This window comes from Tursiops truncatus, chromosome 18 (assembly GCF_011762595.2).
Source record: "Tursiops truncatus isolate mTurTru1 chromosome 18, mTurTru1.mat.Y, whole genome shotgun sequence".
NCBI classification, from domain to species: Eukaryota; Metazoa; Chordata; class Mammalia; order Artiodactyla; family Delphinidae; genus Tursiops; species Tursiops truncatus.
In genome coordinates this window covers 68,769,468-68,788,991 of record NC_047051.1, presented here as the reverse complement: position 1 = coordinate 68,788,991, position 19,524 = coordinate 68,769,468, and the positions used below count along the sequence as shown (strand labels likewise).

Below are 19,524 nucleotides of genomic sequence, written 5' to 3'. Positions count from 1 at the left end.
CTGGCTAACCCAATAATTTAGAGCAAAATTTGCAAACAGAGGTATGTTGCAAATGCATAGATAAATAACAGTTTTTAAAACAAAATCTTTAACGTTTAAAGTACAATCAATTCTGCTGTTTTATGGGAGCCAGTGGCTTTGAAATTCTTGGAGACAAGAGGTTTCATTTCAAGGGCAGTTAGATCTACCATGAGGATGCTGGACAAAGTACAAAACATGCTGCCATTTGTGGAAAACAAATTGACACTTCAACAATAAAAGTGAAAAACAGAGTTAGATTGAAAGGGGAAAAAAGCTTTACTCTTGAAACTTTAAAATAGCTGTGAAAGTTAGAACAAAACATCCAGTAGGTGAGGATGCCAGGAAATCTGTGACGACCCAAGAGGATGCCACGTGCTGCTGCAGGTGCCTGGAATTCACAGGCAGGGAAGGTCCTGATCCCTTGGCACGTGGAATAAAGTAGGAACCTGTGAGGAGGGAGACGGGGACTGAAGGGAGAACGTCCTCAACTTCTGTAGTTGGTTTAAGAGCAGCCATTACCTTCTATCTGAGATTAATTCACATGTCAACATTAAAAAAAAAACTGTGGAGGGCTTCCGGGAAGATGGCGGAGGAGTAGGACGCTGAGATCGCCTTCCTCCCCACAGATACACCAGAAATACATCTACACATGGAACAACTCTGGCAGAGCACCTACTGAACTCTGGCAGAAGACCTCAGACCTCCCAAACGGCAAGAAACCCCCCACACGGCAAGAAACCCCCCACATACCTGGAGGGGATTAAGAACGCTGCTTAAAGGAGCTCCAGAGACGGGCGCGAGCCGCCGCTAACAGCGCGGACCCCAGAGACGGGCGTGAGACGCTAAGGCTGCTGCTGCCGCCACCAAGAAGCCTGTGTACGAGCACAGGTCACTCTCCACACCCCACTTCCGGGGAGCCTCTGCAGCCCGCCACTGCCACGGTCCCGTGATCCAAGGAAAACTTCCCCGGGAGAACGCACGGCACGCCTCAGGCTCGTGCAACGTCACGCCGGCGCAACGACACGCCTGACTCTGCCGTCGCAGCCCCGCCCCGCACTCCGTGCCCCTCCCTCCCCGAATCAGCGGCTCCTTTAACCCCGTCCTGTCTGAGCAAAAAACAGACGCCCTCAGGCGACCTACACGCAGAGGCGGGGCCAAATACAAAGCTGAGCCCCGGGAGCTGTGCGAACAAAGAAGAGAAAGGGAAATCTCTCCCAGCAGCCTCAGAAGCAGCGGATTAAAGCTCCACAATCAACTTGACGTACCTGCACCTGTGGAATACCTAAATGGACAACGAATCATTCCCAAATTGAGGAGGTGGACTTTAAGAGCGAGATTTATGATTTTTTCCCCTTTTCCTCTTTTTGTGACTGTGTGTGTATGCTTCTGTGTGAGATTTTGTCTGTATAGCTTTGCTTCCACCATTTGTCCTAGGGTTCTATCCGTCCGTTTTTTTTTTTCTCTTAATAATTATTTTTTTATTTTAATAACTTTATTATATTTTATCTTATTTTATTTTACTTTATCTTCTTTCTTTTTTCCTTCCTTCCCTCATTCCTTCCTTCCTTCCTCTCTTCCTCCCTCCCTCCCTCCGTCCCTCCCTCCCACCCTTCTTTCTTTCTTTCTACTTCTACTAATTCTTTCTACTTTTTCTCCCTTTTATTCTCAACCGTGTGGATGAAACGCTCTTGGTGCTGCAGCCAGGAGTCAGTGCTGTGCCTCTGAGGTGGGAGAGCCAACTTCAGGACACTGGTCCACTAGAGGACCTCCCAGCTCCACATAATATCAAATGCCGAAAACCTCCCAGAGATCTCCATCTCAACACCAGCACCCAGCTTCACTCAACGACCAGCAAGCTACAGTGCTGCACACCCTATGCCAAACAGCTAGCAGGACAGGAACACAACCCCACCCATTAACAGAGAGGCTGCCTAAAATCATAATAAGTCCAAAGACGCCCCAAAACACACCACCAGACGTGGACCTGCCCACCAGAAAGACAAGATCCAGCCTCATCCACCAGAACACAGGCACCAGTCCCCTCCACGAGGAAGCCTACACAACCCACTGAACCAACCTTAGCCACTGGGGACAGACACCAAAAACAACGGGAACTACGAACCTGCAGCCTGTAAAAAGGAGACCCCAAACACAGTAAGATAAGCAAAATGAGAAGACAGAAAAACACACAGCAGATGAAGGAGCAAGATAAAAACCCACCTGACCTAACAAATGAAGAGGAAATAGGCAGTCTACCTGAAAAAGAATTCAGAATAATGATAGTAAAGATGATCCAAAATCTTGGAAATAGAATAGACAAAATGCAAGAAACATTTAACAAGGACCTAGAAGAACTAAAGATGAAACAAACAATGATGAACAACACAATAAATGAAATGAAAAATACTCTAGATGGGATCAATAGCAGAATAACTGAGGCAGAAGAATGGATAAGTCACCTGGAAGGTAAAATAGTGGAAATAACTACTGCAGAGCAGAATAAAGAAAAAAGAATGAAAAGAACTGAGGACAGCCTCAGAGACCTCTGGGACAACATTAAACACACCAACATTCGAATTCTAGGGGTTCCAGAAGAAGAAGAGAAACAGAAAGGGACTGGGAAAATATTTGAAGAGATTATAGTTGAAAACTTCCCTAATATGGGAAAGGAAACAGTTAATCAAGTCCAGGAAGCACACAGAGTCCCATACAGGATAAATCCAAGGAGAAATACGCCAAGACACATATTAATCAAACTGTCAAAAATTAAATACTAAGAAAACATATTAAAAGCAGCAAGGGAAAAACAACGAATAACACACAAGGGAATCCCCATAAGGTTAACAGCTGATCTTTCAGCTGAAACTCTGCAAGCCAGAAGGGACTGGCAGGACATATTTAAACTGATGAAGGAGAAGAACCTGCAACCAAGATTACTCTACCCAGCAAGGATCTCATTCAGATTTGGTGGAGAAATTAAAACCTTTACAGACAAGCAAAAGCTGAGAGAGTTCAGCACCACCAAACCAGCTCTACAACAACTGCTAAAGGAACCTCTCTAGGCAAGAAACACAAGAGAAGGAAAAGACCTACAATAACAAACCCAAAACAATTAAGAAAATGGGAATAGGAACATACATATCGATAAGTACCTTAAGTGTAAATGGACTAAATGCTCCCACCAAAAGACACAGATTGGCTGAATGGATACAAAAACAAGACCCCTATATATGCTGTCTACAAGAGACCCACTTCAGACCTAGAGACACATATAGACTGAAAGTAAGGGGATGGAAAAAGATATTTCATGCAAATGGAAACCAAAAGAAAGCTGAGGTAGCAATTCTCATATCAGACAACATAGACTTTAAAATAAAGACTATTAGAAGAGACAAAGAAGGACACTACATAATGATCAAGGGATCGATCCAAGAAGAAGATAGAACAATTGTAAATATTTATGCACCCAACACAGGAGCACCTCAATACATAAGGCAAATACTAACAGCCATAAAAACGGATATCGACAGTAACACATTCATAGTAGGGGATTTTAACACCCCACTTTCACCAATGGACAGATCATGCAAAATGAAAATAAATACGGAAACACAAGCTTTAAATGATATATTAAACAAGATGGACTTAATTGATATTTATAGGACATTCCATCCCAAAACAACAGAATACACATTTTTCTCAAGTGCTCATGGAACATTCTCCAGGATAGATCATATCATGGGTCACAAATCAAGCCTTGGTAAATTTAAGAAAATTGAAATTGTACCAAGTATCTTTTCCGACCACAATGCTATGAGACTAGATATCAATTACAGGAAAAGATCTGTAAAAAATACAAACACATGGAGGCTAAACAATACACTACTTAATAACAAAGTGATCACTGAAGAAATCAAAGAGGAAATTAAAAAATACCTGGAAACAAACGACAATGGAGACACGACGACCCAAAATCTATGGGATGCAACAAAAGCAGTTCTAAGAGGGAAATTTATAGCAATACAATCCTACCTTAAGAAACAGGAAACATCTCGAATAAACAACCTAACCTTACACCTAAAGCAATTAGAGAAAAAAGAAGAAAAAAAACCCCAAAGTTAGCAGAAGGAAAGAAATCATAAAGATCAGATCAGAAATAAATGAAAAAGAAATGAAGGAAATGATAGCAAAGATCAATAAAACTAAAAGCTGGTTGTTTGAGAAGACAAACAAAATTGATAAACCATTAGCCAGGCTCATCAAGAAAAAAAGGGAGAAGACTCAAATCAATAGAATTAGAAATGAAAAAGGAGAAGTAACAACTGATACTACAGAAATACAAAAGATCATGAGAGATTACTACAAGCAACTCTATGCCAATAAAATGGACAACCTGGAAGAAATGGACAAATTCTTAGAAATGCACAACCTGCCAGGACTGAATCACGAAGAAATAGAAAATATGAACAGACCAATCACAAGCACTGAAATTGAAACTGTGATTAAAAATCTTCCAACAAACAAAAGCCCAGGACCAGATGGCTTCACAGGCGAATTCTGTCAAACATTTACAGAAGAGCTAACACCTATCCTTCTCAAACTCTTCCAAAATATAGCAGAGGGAGGAACACTCCCCAACTCATTCTACGAGGCCACCATCACCCTGATACCAAAACCAGACAAGGATGTCACAAAGAAAGAAAACTACAGGCCAATATCACTGATGAACATAGATGCAAAAATCCTCAACAAAATACTAGCAAACAGAATCCAACAGTAGATTAAACGGATCATACACCATGATCATGTGGGGTTTATTCCAGGAATGCAAGGATTCTTCAATATATGCAAATCAATCAACGTGATACACCATATTAACAAATTGAAGGAGAAAAACCATATGATCATCTCAATAGATGCAGAAAAAGCTTTCAACAAAATTCAACACCCATTTATGATAAAAACCCTGCAGAAAGTAGGCATAGAGGGAACTTTCCTCAACATAATAAAGGCCATATATGACAAACCCACAGCCAACATCATCCTCAATGGTGAAAAACTGAAAGCATTTCCACTAAGATCAGGAACAAGACAAGGTTGCCCACTCTCACCACTCTCATTCAACATAGTTTTGGAAGTTTTAGCCACAGCAATCAGAGAAGAAAAGGAAATAAAAGGAATCCAAATCGGAAAAGAAGAAGTAAAGCTGTCACTGTTTGCAGATGACATGACACTATACATAGAGAATCCTAAAGATGCTACCAGAAAACTACTAGAGCTAATCAATGAATTTGGTAAAGTAGCAGGATACAAAATTAATGCACAGAAATCTCTGGCATTCCTATACACTAATGATGAAAAATCTGAAAGTGAAATCAAGAAAACACTCCCATTTACCACTGCAACAAAAAGAATAAAATATCTAGGAATAAACCTACCTAAGGAGACAAAAGACCTGTATGCAGAAAATTATAAGACACTGATGAAAGAAATTAAAGATGATACAAATAGATGGAGAGATGTACCATGTTCTTGGATTGGAAGACTCAACATTGTGAAAATGACTCTACTACCCAAAGCAATCTACAGATTCAACGGAATCCCTATCAAACTACCACTGGCATTTTTCACAGAACTAGAACAAAAAATTTCACAATTCGTATGGAAACACAAAAGACCCCGAAGAGCCAAAGCAATCTGGAGAACGAAAAACGGACCTGGAGGAATCAGGCTCCCTGACTTCAGACTTTACTACAAAGCTACAGTAATCAAGACAGTATGTTACTGGCACAAAAACAGAAAGATAGATCAATGGAACAGGATAGAAAGCCCAGAGATAAACCCACGCACATATGGTCACCTTATCTTTGATAAAGGAGGCAGGAATGTACAGTGGAGAAAGGACAGCCTCTTCAATAAGTGGTGCTGGGAAAACTGGACAGGTACATGTAAAAGTATGAGATTAGATCACTCCTTAACACCATACACAAAAATAAGCCCAAAGTGGATTAAAGACCTAAATGTAAGGCCAGAAACTATCTAACTCTTAGTGGAAAACATAGGCAGGACACTCTATGACATAAATGACAGCAAGATCCTTTTTGACCCACCTCCTAGAGAAATGGAAATAAAACCAAAAATAAACAAATGGAACCCAATGAAACTTCAAAGCTTTTGCACAGCAAAGGAAACCATAAACCAGATGAAAAGACAGCCCTCAGAATAGGAGAAAATATTTGCAAATGAAGCAACTGACAAAGGATTTATCTCCAAAATTTACAAGCAGCTCATGCAGCTCAATAACAAAACAAACAACCCAATTCAAAAATGGGCAGAAGACCTAAATAGACATTTCTCCAAAGAAGATATACAGACTGCCAATAAACACATGAAAGAATGCTCAACATCATTAATCATCAGAGAAATGCAAATCAAAACTACAATGATATATCATCTCACACCAGTCAGAACGGCCATCATCAAAAAATCTAGAAACAATAAATGCTGGAGAGGGTGTGGAGGAAAGGGAACCTTCTTGCACTGTTGGTGGGAACTTAAATTGATAAAACCACTGTGGAGAACAGTATGGAGGTTCCTTAAAAAACTACAAATAGAACTACCATATGACCCAGCAATCCCACTACTGGGCATATACCCTGAGAAAACCATAATTCAAAAAGAGTCATGTACCAAAATGTTCATTGCAGCTCTATTTACAATAGCCAGGACATGGAAACAACCTAAGTGTCCGTCATCGGATGAATGGATAAAGAAGATGTGGCACATATATACAATGGAATATTACTCAGCCATAAAAAGAAACGAAATTGAGCTATTTGTAATGAGGTGGATAGACCTAGAGTCTGTCATACAGAGTGAAGTAAGTCAGAAAGAGAGAGACAAATACCGTATGCTAACACATATATATATGAAACTTAAGAAAAGAAAAACTGTCATGAAGAACCTAGGGGTAAGACAGGAATAAAGACTGTGTCCTACTAGACCTACTAGAGAATGGACTTGAGGAGATGGGGAGGGGGAAGGGTAAGCTGTGACAAAGCGAGAGGGAGGCATGGACATATATACACTACCAAACGTAAGGTAGATAGCTAGTGGGAAGCAGCCGCGTAGCACAGGGAGATCAGCTCGGTGCTTTATGACCGCCTGGAGGAGTGGGATAGGGAGGGTGGGAGGGAGGGAGACACAAGAGGGAAGAGATATCGGAACATATGTATATGTATAACTGATTCACTTTGTTATAAAGCAGAAACTAACACACCATTGTAAAAAAAAAAAAAAACTGTGGTGGCATAAAACAAATCCGTGAACATGGTCAAAAGCTATCAATAGAGATTTTTAGAATTAAAATCTGGTCCAGTTAATATCTAAAGAAGTCAGATTAATTGTGGGTGCTTCAACAAATTTTGCAAAATGTACAGATGCACTAGCTAGAAGAAATCTCTGCAAGTCTTTCCCCTTTCTGCCCTCATATTCACTCTGTTTTCTTTTTATTCTATCTTCCTCACTCAGTCTTTAATCTCTGTGCTTTTCCCCGCTAATGTTATGCAGCTTCACTTTTCTATCCCTTTGCTATTTCTGTGCACTACTACAAACTCCAGGGGTAAATGTGGCCTGTAAGGTCTTCACGTTTACTCCCTGTGCATTTAATGCAGCATCACAAACATTCTCAAGGATTACTCCTATAAGTGTCCGCGTCACCTCCAGGCATCACCAACTCCAAATAAAGTTGGGAAGACGATATAAAATGTGTCCTCACTTTTACCATGTGTGTGATGATCCCTAAGCTTCCGTGCTTCTGCCTCAGGCTTGTACCCCAGCCCCTGCTTCATTTGATCAAAAGATGCTCTCAAAAACAGCTGCAGGGGCTTCCCTGGTGGCGCAGTGGTTGAGAGTCCGACTGCCGATGCAGGGAGCACGGGTTCGTGCCCCGGTCCGGGAAGATCCCACATGCCGCGGAGCGGCTGGGCCCATGAGCCATGGCCGCTGAGCCTGTGCGTCCGGAGCCTGTGCTCCGCATCGGGAGAGGCCACAACAGTGAGAGGCCCGCGTACCGAAAAAAAAAAAAAAAAACAGCTGCAGTCAATTGTGTACACACTGGAGAGAACTGATGAGATTGTGTCATTGCTGTGTTTGGCTTGGGATAAAAGGTTTGGCCTTTAAATAGGAAAGTATCCAAGTGGGAGAACATCGCCTAGTTCAGGACGGCCACTGCTCCTCAAATCATCCACTGATGTGTCTTCTACACTTTGCCATTAGAAACCAACATCCACTGAACAAGTTCAAGCTGAGGAAAGAAGGGTTATGGCAATATGGATGACTTAAAGTAAACCATCCGTAATGAAATTCCTGAGAGTCAGGGAATATATGGCAACCAGGTTAAATGATGAAATAGTGGCATATAGAGTTTTTTTGAAGTTGTCATTGTTTTGGGAAAGTAGGAATACCTAAATCAAAGGCCCCAATGAAGATCACAGAAGAAGCAAATGTAAAAGCAACAGAGAAAAGGTTTAAATAACTAGTGTAGCATGATGAAAAATAGTATCGACAGTGGTACTGCCTAATCTAAATGTTGATCAGAGATTAATTTGACAAGTTAAAACATAAACATAACTTTACTTTCACAGTAACAAAAATTAAATATGTTCTACATCTTTTAATAACTCAAAGTCACACGTTGTCAAAAATATGTTATGGATCCCACTTTAAATGAAACTGTACTTTTTCTATAAAATCCTTCATGGTATTTTATCAGTGGAGTTAGGAAAATCAGTTACAAAAGCAATGTATTGATACCAGATTCTGATGCAGGTATTTAGCCTTTCAGAAAAGGCAGGAAATCACAAATTGAAACTGCAATTGCTTTTCTGAGGTGACAAGTTTCTCAATTCCAGCATAAAAGTTATGCCAAAGAGAGAGAGAGAGAAGGAATCATTTTATAGCGATAAAATGAAGATGAAAATGCTTGGTTTTGATTTATAAAGTAGAGTTTAGAAATGATAAAATCTATTTAGCATGAAAATCCTTTAGACTGCCGTAACATACTATTATCAAGGTCTTTCCTAAACAAGTAGGGAAAAAAAGCATAAGTGAAGAAATTAGGAGGCCTGTGTCTTCCATCTAAATGAGCCACTAAGGTGGATGGACCTAGAGTCTGTCATACAGAGGTGAAGTAAGTCAGAAAGAGAAAAAAAAATACCGTATGTTAACACATATATATGGAATCTAAAAAAAAAAAAGGTTATGAAGAACCTAGGGGCAGGACAGGAATAAAGACACAGATATAGAGAATGGACTTGAGGACACGGGGAGGGGGAAGGGTAAGCTGGGACGAAGTGAGAGAGTGGCATGGACACATATACACTACCAAATGTAAAATAGATAGCTAGTGGGAAGCAGCCGCATAGCACAGGGAGATCAGCTCGGTGCTTTGTGACCACCTAGAGGGGTGGGATAGGGAGGGTGGGAGGGAGGGAGATGCAAGAGGGAAGAGATATGGGAACATATATATATGTATAGCTGATTCACTTTGTTATAAAGCAGAAATGAACATGTCATGGTAAAGCAATTATACGCCAATAAAGATGTTAAAAATTAATTAAATAAATAAATACATGTGTCACTAGTTCATCTTTCTGGCCTTTATCTCAGTTTATCTTGAAAATGAGAGAACTAGAAGAAGTGAATTTTACCACGCTGATCTGAAATGTCATGCTTCAGTGCTAGTTTATCAAATCTAGGTGTGTATATATACACATATATTTGGCCTGCAGGAGTTAATTTCATTGATTCTAACAAGGATTCCTTTAAACTCTGTAGGCAGAGGATCGACAAAATAGAGATGAAAGGTACAGAATGTTATTGTTTATCCCTGATAGCAAATATGCAGAACATACATTAGAGAACTGCTTTCAAAAGGTCTATGAGCATTGTTTGAACACACACACACACACACACACACACACACACACACATCCATGACAATGAAAGAACATGGTGTCTAGTTTTGGTATGTAAATGGGATCACAGCCTGAACTGCATCACAAGGGCAGGAATTTGGCAGCAAGAGACACATCAAGTGGCATCACGGCCATGCTGAGCTTTAAAGGCTCTCAGGACATTATAGGAGAGCGTGCTGACACCAAAACTTATTTTTTTCTTTGTAATCATTGAGCTCTTTTGCGTTAAGCTATCTAGCCTCAGAAACATCAATGCAGGACAAATGTAGTTCTATCCATTCCAGAACACTCTTCTTCCATAGAGGATATTTCTTGCCTTAAAAATGATCAAAAAATGCTCATGAACTGGAATCTGATATTTACAAGTAGCTTCCTACAAAGTAATATGAAGACCATCAAGAGAGAAAAGTTGGCGGGGGGATAAGTTAGATCTAACTAGTACTTGATTTTTTAAAAAAATCCATTTGATATATTATTTTCCCTTTCAAGACAATGCAAACTGGATATACGTAATTATTTCCTTCAGTTTCTTTCCTTAATGCTTCGGTAATCCATAAAGGCAAATTTCCCCACGTAATATGGTTCTATCAAATGATTCCACTTTCCAAACCAAAGGAACACTAAGCCAGGACTAACTTTGTATTTTCATCATGTTGATAGGCAGGAACAAGCTGAAAAAGTGGAAAGTCACACTGCAGCATATTTTTCCTATTAAGGGATTTAGGGAAATAGAGCAGAGTGATAAACAGCCATCAGGAATAAAGTTGTTACTTCCTAATCAGAAAGTCAATTCAGGGGAGCAGCTCATAGAATCGAAGTAATAGAGCAGTTGGTACACTTCAGGATGGCTGGTCATGCCCCTGCCATTTTAGTCACACTCAAAAGTTGTCAACAGTATCATCTTTGAGCCATGTGTGTGTGTGTATTTTTGTGGGTATATGAGTCATGTTTGTGTGTGGATGAATTCATGTGTCAGTGAACAACATTTAGGAGTGAAACGAAGAATGAATACAACTGATTTATTTGGAAGCAGGGAACATGTTTCAAAATTTGTATCCCACCCCCTATACCCATGATGCCTTAGGCACAAAATATTTACATTTAAGTGCATTTTTGAATAGGTGAACGCATACAGTGGGAATGAATGAATAAAATAAGAAGGTCAATTAAACAAGATAACTATAATCCAATGGGAGATTTCCCTTGGACTTAAATAAGCTCAACACTCTCAGGAGGGCAAGAATGGGAGCTAAAAATAAAGCTGCATTTCATCTGAGCCTTATCACACTCCAGCCCGGCATAAATCACTAGACAATAGCCATGTACTTGGCGTACTTCCGTCTTATATCACTAAGGTATTAGCACATTCAGTAATCAACTGCATGGCTCCCTTCCTGTGGTGCAACTTCGACAGGCAATTAGGAAAACTGCGAAGGCTAATAATTCACTAAGCATCATATATGGAATTCTACAGATATAGTGGGAATGAAGAAATACTCCAGAGGTTGATGCCTGCCCCAGATCAGAATGATGTTCAGAGAAGCTTAGTTTGATAAGAATTTTGAGCATCCAGAGGACAGCTCTTCCTTACCAAAATAAAGTAAAATTGAAGAATTTTATTTGTATCACTCGGAGATTAAATTACATGAGTACTTAGGCTCATGTAATGTGTTTTCAGATGACGCTTAAGGGCAGTGTGAACTTTGTCAAGTTGCTTAATTTCTTTGAACATTTCCTCTTCTGTTAAAATGTGGCTAAGAGGGCTTCCCTGGTGGCGCAGTGGTTGAGAGTCCACCTGCCGGTGCAGGGGACACGGGTTCCTGCCCCGGTCCGGGAGGATCCCACATGCCGTGGAGCGGCTGGGCCCGTGAGCCATGGCCGCTGAGCCTGCGCATCTGGAGCCTGTGCTCCGCAACGGGAGAGGCCACAACAGTGAGAGGCCCGCGTACCGCAAAAAAAAAAAAAAAAAAATGTGGCTAAGAAAAAAAAATGTGGATAATCATGTCTCCTTCTCTGAGTTAGGGCAAACATAAAATGGAATGAGGTGTGTGAACGAACTTGATGGGTATCTAATAGAGCAGGATCTCTGTCAATGTGTTTCTTCTTTCCTAAATTTCTCATTTTAAGTCTGGGAGACAGGCTGTGGAGAACTGTCCACATTTAATTCACTTCAACAAATAAATAAAAAAATCATAATCACAGCCTGATGTTTTATTGCTCAAATCACAGCCTATTACTCCATCACCTCTTCCCACCCCTACCTGTCTACACCCAGGGCATAGAGACCACGTACAAATTCTCTCCTAAACTCTTCCCATGAGAAACTCTACCAACCACACAACCATAACTGCCTGATCACTTAACTTTCTCTATAATGTTCTAGCATAGGGAAGAATGGAAAATGTGAGAAAGAAGAAAATAGGGAGCAGGAAGGAGGGATGGATTAGATGAAGTGGAAAATTTCAGATTCCAAGGAGACCTCCTCAAAGGCTTCCACCTGCCCCACCTATGTAGTAACTCTAAGCCTAAATAACGTGCATCAGGAATTGTGAGCTTATGAAAGGATCCAAGTGTCAGCCTAAGTGTCAATGCTCATCTTCACCCCACGGCCCCACTCCTCACGGTGAGATGGACTAGCTCACATGACCCTGAATTATCACTATGATGTAGTGATAATTCAGTGGTGTAATTTGAATTTTCCAACCCCATTCCAAATTCAGGATCATGGGTTTAACAAGAAAGATGTGCCCTATGTTTAAAAAAAAAAGCATCCTATCAGAAAATCACGAAGTTAAGATTTTTATATGTAGTCTGATTATCTCTTTATTTTCCTATTTTAATGTATGTGAATTCATGTTTTATCACACAATCTTAAAAATGACAACCTTAAATGGTGTTCCCTGAGCCCCGGTATAGTTTTCTACTGACAACTCAGTGTTTATGACTCTGTAAATTCTCATGTTCAGCCCTGATCCTTCAGAGTCACGTATTCAACAGGCTGAAAAAACTGATCGGCTTTGGTTTGCCATTGGTCCTCTATGCCTGATATGTCTAGAAACGAATTTGACAATGTTCTTCTATATTCTCCATTTCAGTAAATGGCACCAACATTTACCCAGACAACCAGACTAGAAACCAGGTGACTATAGCTCTCCGCTGCCTAAAACCATCCCTAGCATTGCCTTTAGAACAGAGTCTAGTTCAGCAGCAAGGTAAAAGTCCTTCAGTCCTTATTTCTTGCTAGCTTTACCCTTCGTTACTTGTACATTCTGGTAATAACCAAATTGATTCTAGGCCCCTGCACAGATCTTACGCCTCTTTCCCCTCTGCCTGGGATGTCCGTCGCAGAACTGTACGTGCACAGTGATCCAAAAGCATCATGCGATGCATGTCATACATCACCACCTCTGTGAAGAGCCTCACCCTCCCAATTAAAATGTCAAACAAGCCCATGCCCCGAGATTCTCAACCCCTTTCTCTGCTCATTTTAGTCTATAGCACAATGGCCATGAAAATATATAGCACTGACCTACTATACATTTTGTTTGTTTTTTTGTCTCTCCAGGCCCACCAGGATATAAACTCCCCAAGGAGAGGACTTTTATCTGTTGTGTTCATTGCTACGTCCCCAGTATAAGTAAACATATGCATGAATATGCCAATCTCCCACACGATAGTATATTGAAATGCATGTTTATGTGGCAGTTTTCTTTGCTAAACAATAAATTTCTTAAGGTCAGAGCCTAGGTTTTTTTATATTTTAATCCCCTAATATCTCACACAGTGCCTATAGCATAATTAGCACTCAATCAACGTTATATTAAATTGAAGTTTAAGTTTAAACAAAGATTCATTCACTAAAGAAAGAACCTTTAGATTTCTTCAGATTCAGAGACCTTGTTAACATTTTGATTTTAGCTGTTAGTGGTGGAGCCTTCAGCAGGTTATGGAATTCCCTGAACCTCAGTTTCCCCAGTTGTAAAATGAGAATAAATATGTTCCCTATGTCATAGTCTTTTATGAAGAATAAATGCAAATCTGGGAAGTGCTTTACAGATTGTCTGGCATACAGAAGTCACTGAATAGTTGTTAGCTGTTTTATTCCCATGGTGTTGATAATGAGGATAATAAAGAACACTTACCCAGAATGAATAACAGAAAAACCTGGAAAGGGCATAGTCTTTGGTCCTTGCCTTTGGCACTGAACTGACCCCATTCCTGGGGTGGGACAGTAAAGACAGTGCCACCAACAACTGCACAGAGCCCTGGGATGGAACCACAAATGAAAGCTGCTGCCTTGTGAAGTGTCTTTTTGAGAATGTGGCCCCCACGAGCTACATGGTATACTTCAATTTCTTTGGGTGTGCCCTGCCAAAGGACAAAATGTTTAGGAAATGTTTTAGGAAATTCTCCCAAGCACAAGGGATCATCAGAAGAGGGAAATTCTTCTGCAGTGGGAAGCTTTAGCAGCAGGCTCTCCTCAGCCAGGACAGAGAAGTCTTTGCAGTTGCATAATCATAATTAAATAGGGCAGCTCTTTTATCTCCCTTTGCTGGCAAACTTTCTGGAGACAAGCGGCGTTTCCTCTCTATATCCCTGTACCAACCAAGCAGTCAAGCATAAAGACGTGTATATGCCCATGTCTCTGTCTTCTCGATTGTCCAATATAACCAGACTGAAAATGAGTAACTCTATTTTTGCTAAATGACACTTTTTCAGATAAATCTGACTGCCTGTTTTTTTTTTTTTACCCTTTGCACTATTAGAAATTCTGGCAGGATGTTTTTTTTTTCCTTTGCATTTAGATTACAAACTCCATAATGTCAAGGATGTTTGTCTCCTTCACTGCTGGTACCAGTGGCCCAGAGGCCACTGGCAAATAGTATCGAGAGCCTGGAAAATAGTATCTGTTCCATAAAAATTCATGGAATAGAATTTTTTTTTTTTCTTTTGCGGTACGCGGGCCTCTCACTGTTGTGGCCTCTCCCGTTGCGGAGCACAGGCTCCGGACGCGCAGGCTCAGCGGCCATGGCTCATGGGCCCAGCCGCTCCGCGGCATGTGGGATCTTCCCGGACCGGGGCACGAACCCGTGTCCCCTGCATCGGCAGGCAGACTCTCAACCACTGCGCCACCAGGGAAGCCCGGAATAGAATTTTTGAAACCACTAATTGATATTCAATTGTAGGCTGCACTGCAGAACAATTTTAGTATATAAATCATACCAAAGAAGCAATGCATTGAACTACCCATGAGAACTATATTGTCCTAAGTCTTGTACCGTATTGATACGGCTGCCATAATGGTACCTCTCCTGTTCACGGTCAGGTCTGCTAGCTTTGTATTCTCACAGTTGAGTATCCAATACTTGGAGGTAATAGTTCTTCTTGGTGAGGAATTAGACGAATTTTCAGAGAGTGGGTGCATTTTCATCTCAGATCTTTGCCCAATGTGCGATTCCTCTAACAGTTTTCACGTTGCTATTAGGAGCCCTATGGATACCGAATGCTTTAGAAGGCGCATTCCATTCTTTTATGGTTTCTGTGAGAAGCCGAATAAATCTTGAAAATGGGGAAATGACTATTTCCTTATTTAAAAACAGGAGTTAGGCAAGCACTTACCAGAACAGAAGTCATCAGAATATCTGTCGTAGACAGCCTTGCAGTCCCTTTCGTCACACTCACAGGTGTCCCCATGAATATCCCCCCAGTCTCCAGTCGGGTCAACATCATGGCAAGAACATTCACCACACACACAAATCCCTAGAGGGTAAAAATAATTTTAAATGGGTCTAGTGAAGAAAAATCATGAGAGAAAGCATCTTACACATTGCTCTTTTTTTTTCTGTTGTTACTTTGTATTTGGAAAACACAAGTATTCAGGAAAAATGTTCTATAGAGGAAAACACCATCTAAAGTTAGCAGTAGAGATTCTTTAATAAAAGTTATTATCTATGTCTATACTTATGTGCGATCGCAGGATGTGAAATGAGCACCGTGCTGGTTTGACTCAAGGATAATACCAACACAATTAACGTAAGATGTAATCCTTGCTCTCAAGAAGTTTATAATTTATTTGATCAAAAAAACGCTAATGAAAAACAAACAAGCACCTAAAGTACTAATATTTTGTAAACTAGGACATAAATACTGTAAGAGTTTGGGGAAGGGGAAATCAGTGTGGGCTGAAGTAATTAAGGTAGATGGCTTGGATAAGCATAGAGAACGGGAAATGTTCTAGGAGGACTGAAGGTAGAACAACTCAAGGAAAGTCAAGAAAGCAAGAATAAGCAAAGAAGGGTGGGAACGGTAGACCTGACTCATTGGAGCAGAAGGTGCATATTAGGAAGACTAAGAAGTCAGATTGGCTGGATCAGATGAGCTCAGGTTATAGAGGACATTGGTGTAGGCGGAGAGATATAACTTTGGTCGTTGGGAGATTTGTATAGAACAAATGCTTAGTTGTAAATCGTATTAACTTTGTGTGAATTTTACTAATCATCTTTAGGGTAACCAGTTAATCACTGTGAAAAAAAAAAAGTTAAATCCCTTTCTTACCTCTTAGATCAAAGTAAATTCTAGCTAGCTTAAAGATTTAAGGATATAAAATAGAACCATAAAATATGAAATAAATTTATTTTTATTCAAAAGCCTCAAAGCAAATTATTTAAAGGAAAAAAGAAAAAGCTTTAATGACATAAAAATCTAAAATTTGGGTTGGGGGCAAGACACCAGAAACAAACTAAAAGATAAAAACAGCTAAAACTGTTTGGTCATATGTCTGGTCATATGTATGTACAAGACAAAGCTACTTTCACAAACATATAAACAATTCTTCTGAGTTCATATCTAAAGACAAATATGCCTACAGCAAAACAGACAAAGGCAAAGGACACCAATTGGAAATTCTGTGGAGAGACGTTATGATGATAGATAAACATAAAAATGTTTACCACTCAAGCTACCATGATGAAGGGGTGAGGGACTTTTAAACAATAGTGAGTTAGAAATTATTTCAGATATACGACTGACAGAAATAAAAAAGACTGTTAGGATCAAGAGTTGGTGAAATGTCCAAAATGTCCAACTTTCTGGGTGGCAATTTCACAACATATACTTTTTAAATGTGTGTTACATATAACATAACAGCACACTTCAATTAACATATCTAAAGGAAAGGAAAAGTACACGTACAGGGATATTAAATATGGTGGTATTCATGTTATTGAAAAACCACTAGTGACCTAAATGTTCATCAATGGGGAATTCATGAAGTCATGGCCCATGCAGAGCTTATATATTAAAGGAAAATACAGGTGAATTAGCAGGATATATAATCAGATCTACTCTGCAAAAATTAAAGAGAGGACTTTTCTTTATAATTTTGGTCCCAAGGTCAGGCCTTTTGCTTTCCTTTCTCTCTATGTACAGAAACCTGGCGCATTTCACTCTTCTATGACAGCCTGTAAAAAAGATAAAGTTGGTTGTGTGTCCAGGATTTCATGTAAGCATTACCTATTAAAGTGTATCATTCATTTAGAGAAATGAAAAAAAAATAAGTTTCCAGCTTTCTAGATTTTTACTACTGTATAGAAGGAAATTGACCACTCACTGATATCTTCAAGTAGTCAGAAGAGTCCAACATGGCTCTTTATCTACCAGTACAGCTGACAAAGGGAAAAAGAACAAGTATTTGCAAGGATTTTCCTAAAAGTGTTTAAAACTATTTGATTTGATATCAAACGCTTAGTTAACTCGCGTTAAATTATGTTAGCAATACAAATATATTTTTTAAATTCCTGCTTAAAGTCACTCTCAATTCCACATGGCTATATTTTGTTCAATATCACATTTTTATTATTGCATATAAAAGTTAAATGACTCCATATCAATTCTGTATCGCAACACAGGCCTTCAATTTACTCATAATTAAGATGAGAGTTTTTTTTGGAATGCTCTCCAGATAATTAGATGCTCATGCTGTAGATGGTTCTGTTAGTCAAGAGACATTCAACAGAAATATCTACAAGAATTGCCTTTTCCCTGTACTATGCCATTTCTGGATGGCTGCCAAAGAAATTACAGTCCCTGTGTTAACTATCTGTTCAGTGAAGCTGAAAGTATGACAGCAACTTTCTTATCTTTCTGCTTTCTGCCCAATAAAAAATAAGAAAGAGAAGCTTGTTGGTATAGGAAATGTTGATTTACATAAAACACTATAAAAGGTGACTTCCACATGGAAGGAAATATAGAGAAACGCTGGGTTAATAATTAAAGAGGTTTGTTTTTTTCCCAATTACATAGTAACGAGTATGAAAGACACACCTCTGTTACTGCAGACTCTGCCATCTGGAGATGTGCATCTTCGCTTGCTCTCCCAAGGGGTGATGTCACACTGGAATTCGCATTTATCTCCATGCCAACCAGCCTGGCAGTAACAGTTTCCACAGTAACACTTTCCGTGGCCTTTACCCAAAATGAATTTTATACGGTGAGGAAAAAAGCAACTTTTAAAAGCAGAATTAACTTTCTACCTCTTGGTGATCATTTTTGCCTTTGGAAATAATCCACCTGCTCCACAGCCCTTGCTTAAAATAATCATATTATATAGTTTGCCCCCAAAACATCATAGGTGTGCCTATACCTACCTAATTACACACATAAAGCAAGTCAAGGCGTCCTCTAACGTGTCCTAGCCAAGTGGCTGATGAAAATGACAGAATTTTAAAGAAATGGCATGAAAGACTGTGCAAGTCTATTATGTTCCGATCTCAGATGTGTACATCAAACTCAAATGTATATAAGCATTCACTCTGAGAGCATTTCCTGATATTTGAAATGAACCATTGAGAAAGCAATGGTGCATACTTCCTTGGATGCACATTATTAATGGCCATTGCTTAAACCAGAGAAAATATTTCATCTTTTCATTCAACTGTGTCCTGCAAGCTGTTGTGTCTTACCACATGGAAAAGAGGTTTTCAGCTAAATCAGTGTTTAGTAGTCATTTAAACTACTAATTACAAAGAAAATACCACGGACCCTTGGCCTTACAATCAAATTCCCCTCCTATCTATCAAGAGGGTACAAATGCTAGGTAAGGACAGCCCATCATTTTGTGTCCAGATGCCTCCACACAATTTCAGCTCCCTCCATGCTGTAAACTGTTACTCTGCTTGTTTGTACTTATGTCCAAACAATCTGTAATGAACAGTCACCTCATCGCTTCCTGCACCCATATCCAGCAATCCTACAAATTCCCAAAAGATGACAATACCTTTTATCCCAAATCACTTTTTATATCCTCCCTTTTTGTAGTTATGCCACCCAACCATGAATGTATGTCCTTGTTCTTGCAAATCTGATGAAAACCAGGGCCACTTTGGTTTTTAGTCTATTCTTTCTGGTTTATAGGAATTTATGTTTTATCAGAGTCTATGGCTAAAGTCTTTGTTCTTGCCTCTCTCTTCTCCAACAGTCATCATCCCAGAGGGCCATGGGAAACTAATTGTGAGGCTATTTTTCTTTC

At 39.8% G+C, this 19,524-nt stretch overlaps 1 protein-coding gene across 4 annotated transcripts in view; it reads right to left on the bottom strand.

Moving 5' to 3' along the window:
- Window positions 1–19,524, bottom strand: part of ITGBL1 (integrin subunit beta like 1) — a 218,113-nt gene that overhangs the window by 91,885 nt on the left and 106,704 nt on the right. For 3 of the 4 annotated variants that reach the window (XM_033843480.2, XM_073795392.1, XM_073795394.1), the window contains 2 exons: window positions 18,321–18,461; window positions 15,618–15,758 (listed from right to left, as the gene is read on the bottom strand). In XM_033843480.2, the coding sequence (XP_033699371.1) occupies window positions 15,618–15,758; window positions 18,321–18,461 (282 nt within the window). The remainder of the gene's footprint in view (window positions 1–15,617; window positions 15,759–18,320; window positions 18,462–19,524) is intronic. The other variant, XM_073795391.1, reaches the window with a different exon arrangement.